The following is a 3,913-nucleotide window of genomic DNA, read 5'->3' on the forward strand; positions in this document are numbered from 1 at the left end:
TATTATAATATTTATATTTGATTTATTTATTTTTCATTTATCAATATCCTCATTTTGTATATAATTCAGTGCTTATGACAATTCAAGTTATACTTTTTTTTATAGAAACATTATTTTTCACTTATGTAGACTCTTTAAATAATATAAATATAATTAATGAATTATATAATTTATATATGAAGAAAATATTTTAACTTTTGTTAAATTCTGAAAATAATTTATTTACTTTTATATCGCATTATAATTTTTTTCGTTTTTTAATTTAATTTAATTTAATTTTAAATGCTAGTTTTGCAGAGCTTTAAAATTTAAATTATCGATTTTTTTACACATTTTTTTATAAATTTAAAGTTAAGATAAGCCTTAAATTCAGGTTATTTACTTTTCTAAAGTCTGTGTATAATGAAAATTTTTATATTATTTTGAATTTATTTTATACTTTATTTTAAATAATTCTCAACATTTTTACTCTTTAATAAAATTTTAAAACTATATTTATCTTTAATTATCATTCAAATTACAGTCAAACTGCGCCCTTCTTATAGTGCCACTCCGTTTACTTGAGAACGGAATTTCTGCTACTATGAAGTACTAAATTGGCATTGCAAAAGACATTTCTCTCACCAAATCGCGTGACTTTTCAAACTTCTGTGTAGAAACTCATTGTTTTATGTAATTCTTATTGTTCGAGGCCTTTCGACTTAGCGCCAATTTCAGAGAAGCGCTATATCGAGGTTTAAAATTCCATTTAAAAGTCGGGGTTCGTCTTAAATTCATAGTGGTACGTTATTAAATTGCTTTAACTTAGCAAAAGTTCTAGCGCTAATTCTTCAGCACGAAAAAGTATGCATTAAATATCTATTTTCATACTTCACGAATATCTTACAATTGAAAAGTTGCCTGATTCGATTACGGATAATCGAGTTTGCTGTTGTTTTAGTCCATTCGGACGGCATTTAAAATATATTTTAAAATTGCAAAGACTTTATATTATATTATACATATTTATGAAATAATTATTACTTCATAACTGTTTAAATAAGCATTTATAATGACTTAAACTGTTAATTAAACGGTATAATAATTAAAATATTTTATAGAATTATTCACGACAGTGGATTTACATCAGAAGACTTCAGGCAGTATAAGCCAGTCGTCTATAGCAACACGGTACAATCAATGGTGGCTATATTGAGAGCCATGCCAACATTGGGAATAAATTTCAGTAACAACGAGAGAGAGGTAAATTAATTTATTAAAATTCGTTCATTTTTTTTTCTGTTATATTTTCTAGAAATGTTTAAGAGTTAACATTCTGAAAAGGGAAGATAAGCGCAGTAACTTACATAACATTAATTTACCGTTTTGTCCTAAATTCTGTTACTATTTTAAGAAAAGTACATTTATCCCACTTTTAGTACATTTTAAACTATTTTTAGATTTTAGCAAAAATTTAACTTATGTTTTTTTTTCAATTCTTAAACATATTTACAAACGGTTTAAAAATGGCGAAATTTAATATTTTTACGTGTATTTTATTCAAACGTTTCTTTGTTATTTATACTTCCGTTAAATAAACTGGAGAGAAGTTCTTGGATTCATTAAACTGGTTTATGTTATTATTTAACTGAAAAAAGCATTAAAAGAATTTTTTATCGAATGAAAATTATGTTTTAAAGCCATTTACAGTTGGCGATTTTAAAAAAAATTCTACATAAGAATATAAAGAAAATTATCAAAATGTCTTTATGATGAACGAAATTATTACTAGAAAATTAAGTATTATATAATTTTGTAAATATATTATTAAGATATAAGCTAAATATTATATTTAAAACAGTTTCGTTCATAATATATATGAAATAACGCTAGAGAATTGTAATTATAAGCAGCTTAGATGAAGTATAAGCTGGATATTTTTAGATAATTTTTAGGAAGTATTGACAATAAATAATGTTACAGAAGTTCGCTGTCTGTATAATAATTTAAAAAATCTAATAATTAAATTATTATGTGAATACTTTTTAGTCAAATTTCATAGACGTCAAGTGATGAGGTAGAAAACAAACAAGAAATGTTAAATAGTTAACTTTATACAGCATGTAATCCTAATAAAGTTTATCGAGAAATTATTGAAAACACAATAATACACGAGAGAAATTATTGAAAACACAATAATGCCAAAATTTTCACTAAAATTACACAATTTTATAATATAAAAAGGGATATTAGTAACGATTAAAAAGTGTAATGTTGGCTTTCCTGCACTGTGAAGTGGTTATACAAGGAAGCAATCTTTACAGGCGGTGTAGATTAAAGTGAAAATATTTAACTTAAAAAAAATCGATTTATTAAACGTTTTATTTGATAATTTTAGGCTGATGCAAAGATGGTATTTGATGTTGTATCAAGAATGGAGGATACAGAACCAATTTCTGAAGAATTATTGAGTGCCATGAAAAGGCTATGGAATGATACGGGTGTACAAGACTGTTTCGGACGGAATAATTTAATTATTATTTTTTAAAATTTATTTTATAAATGTCAATTTTTAATCAATCACATGCCAATTGTTTATCCTTTATTTTATGTTGTAGCCTATAAAATAAAGGGTGCTTAAGTACTGAAAGGTTAGTGAACTCTGTTCGTGCTTTTTTATTATATCCAACATCTCTACTGTTACTTTATATCACTTTAAATAAACAGAAACTGATAACTTATCAACTGATGCTACTATAGTAGCATTAAAGCTCATCTCTCACCATACTTGTATTTGCAACTTCATAGATAATTCCGGTTTTTCGAGTTGTTATTACACACACCCAGAATACTGTCATTTTCTCTATTATTTTCTTTTTTTCTTTTTACTTTTCGAAAAATAAACCGTGTGTATTCTTATATTTTTGGTATCTGCTGTTGTCAGGCACGCCCTGTTGTCCACCCTCAATAGTTACAAACGTGGGAATCAACGTGGAAGTCGCACTTCCCACTTATCTCACGTGATTATTACATTTAATACTCACTAACAGGGTGTCACTCATTAAGTCATTTCTAGGCTGTGACCGAAGAATAGTAAATAATATATATGTTAAAGGAAATTATATTTTTATCTGTTGTGAAAATCTTTAATCTGTTTTCTTTTGTTTACAACTAGAAAAGGTCATACAAAATGTTTTCATGCGTAAAAAAATGCATTTATATGGGAAGTTAATGACTGAAATAAGTGTAGGTTCTGCTCGAAAAGTTTAATGTAAAAAAAATAACAATAAAAATCTACTTTAANTATTTATAATTTCGAATTTTATGGCAATTTAGATTAAAAATAAATGTATAAATTTTTAATTTTAATATTTAATTCTTCAGATAATAAGAAATTAACCTTTAAATTATACGTTAATATTAAATATATAAAAATTAAAAACTATTTTTTATTATTTGTTTAATTACAAAAAATGTCAAGAATATAAACACTAATAAATACAGTATTTAAATGTTTAATTTATAGTACGAACTATAATTTAAATCGTTAATTATTTTTTTTATTTTAAAATTTACATCAATTATTTTTAAATTTAAAATAAAATAAAAACTCTATTTGTTTTTTTAATTATATTAATTAGTAATAATTCTATATAAAAGTATAAATAAATCTAATATTTTACATTAAAAGTTGATTAGTTAATCAATATTTAAGGATCTAATTAATGTCCTTTTAAAAATTGTTGAAATTTTTTCAGTTGAATGATTTTATCCAAATTTTTTTTAATGATTTATAACTGATAATTCATTATTATTATTATTATTATTATAAATATATATTCCTTGTTGAATATTTAAAAAAACAAAATTAAATAAGTAAATAAATTAGTAAAAGGGAAATGCTCTTAATTTTTGCATAGAATTTAAATTCTGT

The 3,913-nt window shown here is 23.8% G+C and overlaps 2 protein-coding genes across 2 annotated transcripts in view; both read left to right on the forward strand.

The window, feature by feature from the left end:
- LOC111638138 (peptidase inhibitor 15-like) overlaps positions 1–973 on the forward strand; it is a 6,440-nt gene extending 5,467 nt beyond the window's left edge. The window contains exon 9 of the mRNA XM_023383779.1: positions 524–973. Coding sequence (XP_023239547.1) covers positions 524–564 — 41 coding nt within the window. The 3' untranslated portion in view covers positions 565–973. The remainder of the gene's footprint in view (positions 1–523) is intronic.
- LOC111638148 (guanine nucleotide-binding protein G(o) subunit alpha-like) overlaps positions 1–2,527 on the forward strand; it is a 14,638-nt gene extending 12,111 nt beyond the window's left edge. The window contains exons 3-4 of the mRNA XM_023383792.1: positions 1,101–1,242; positions 2,378–2,527. Of these exons, the coding sequence (XP_023239560.1) occupies positions 1,101–1,242; positions 2,378–2,527 (292 nt within the window). The remainder of the gene's footprint in view (positions 1–1,100; positions 1,243–2,377) is intronic.
- The last annotated feature ends 1,386 nt before the right edge of the window (positions 2,528–3,913 follow it).

The sequence above is a fragment of the Centruroides sculpturatus genome, unplaced genomic scaffold, assembly GCF_000671375.1.
Source record: "Centruroides sculpturatus isolate CEXI.00-Female unplaced genomic scaffold, Cexi_2.0 scaffold1164, whole genome shotgun sequence".
Lineage (NCBI taxonomy): Eukaryota > Metazoa > Arthropoda > Arachnida > Scorpiones > Buthidae > Centruroides > Centruroides sculpturatus.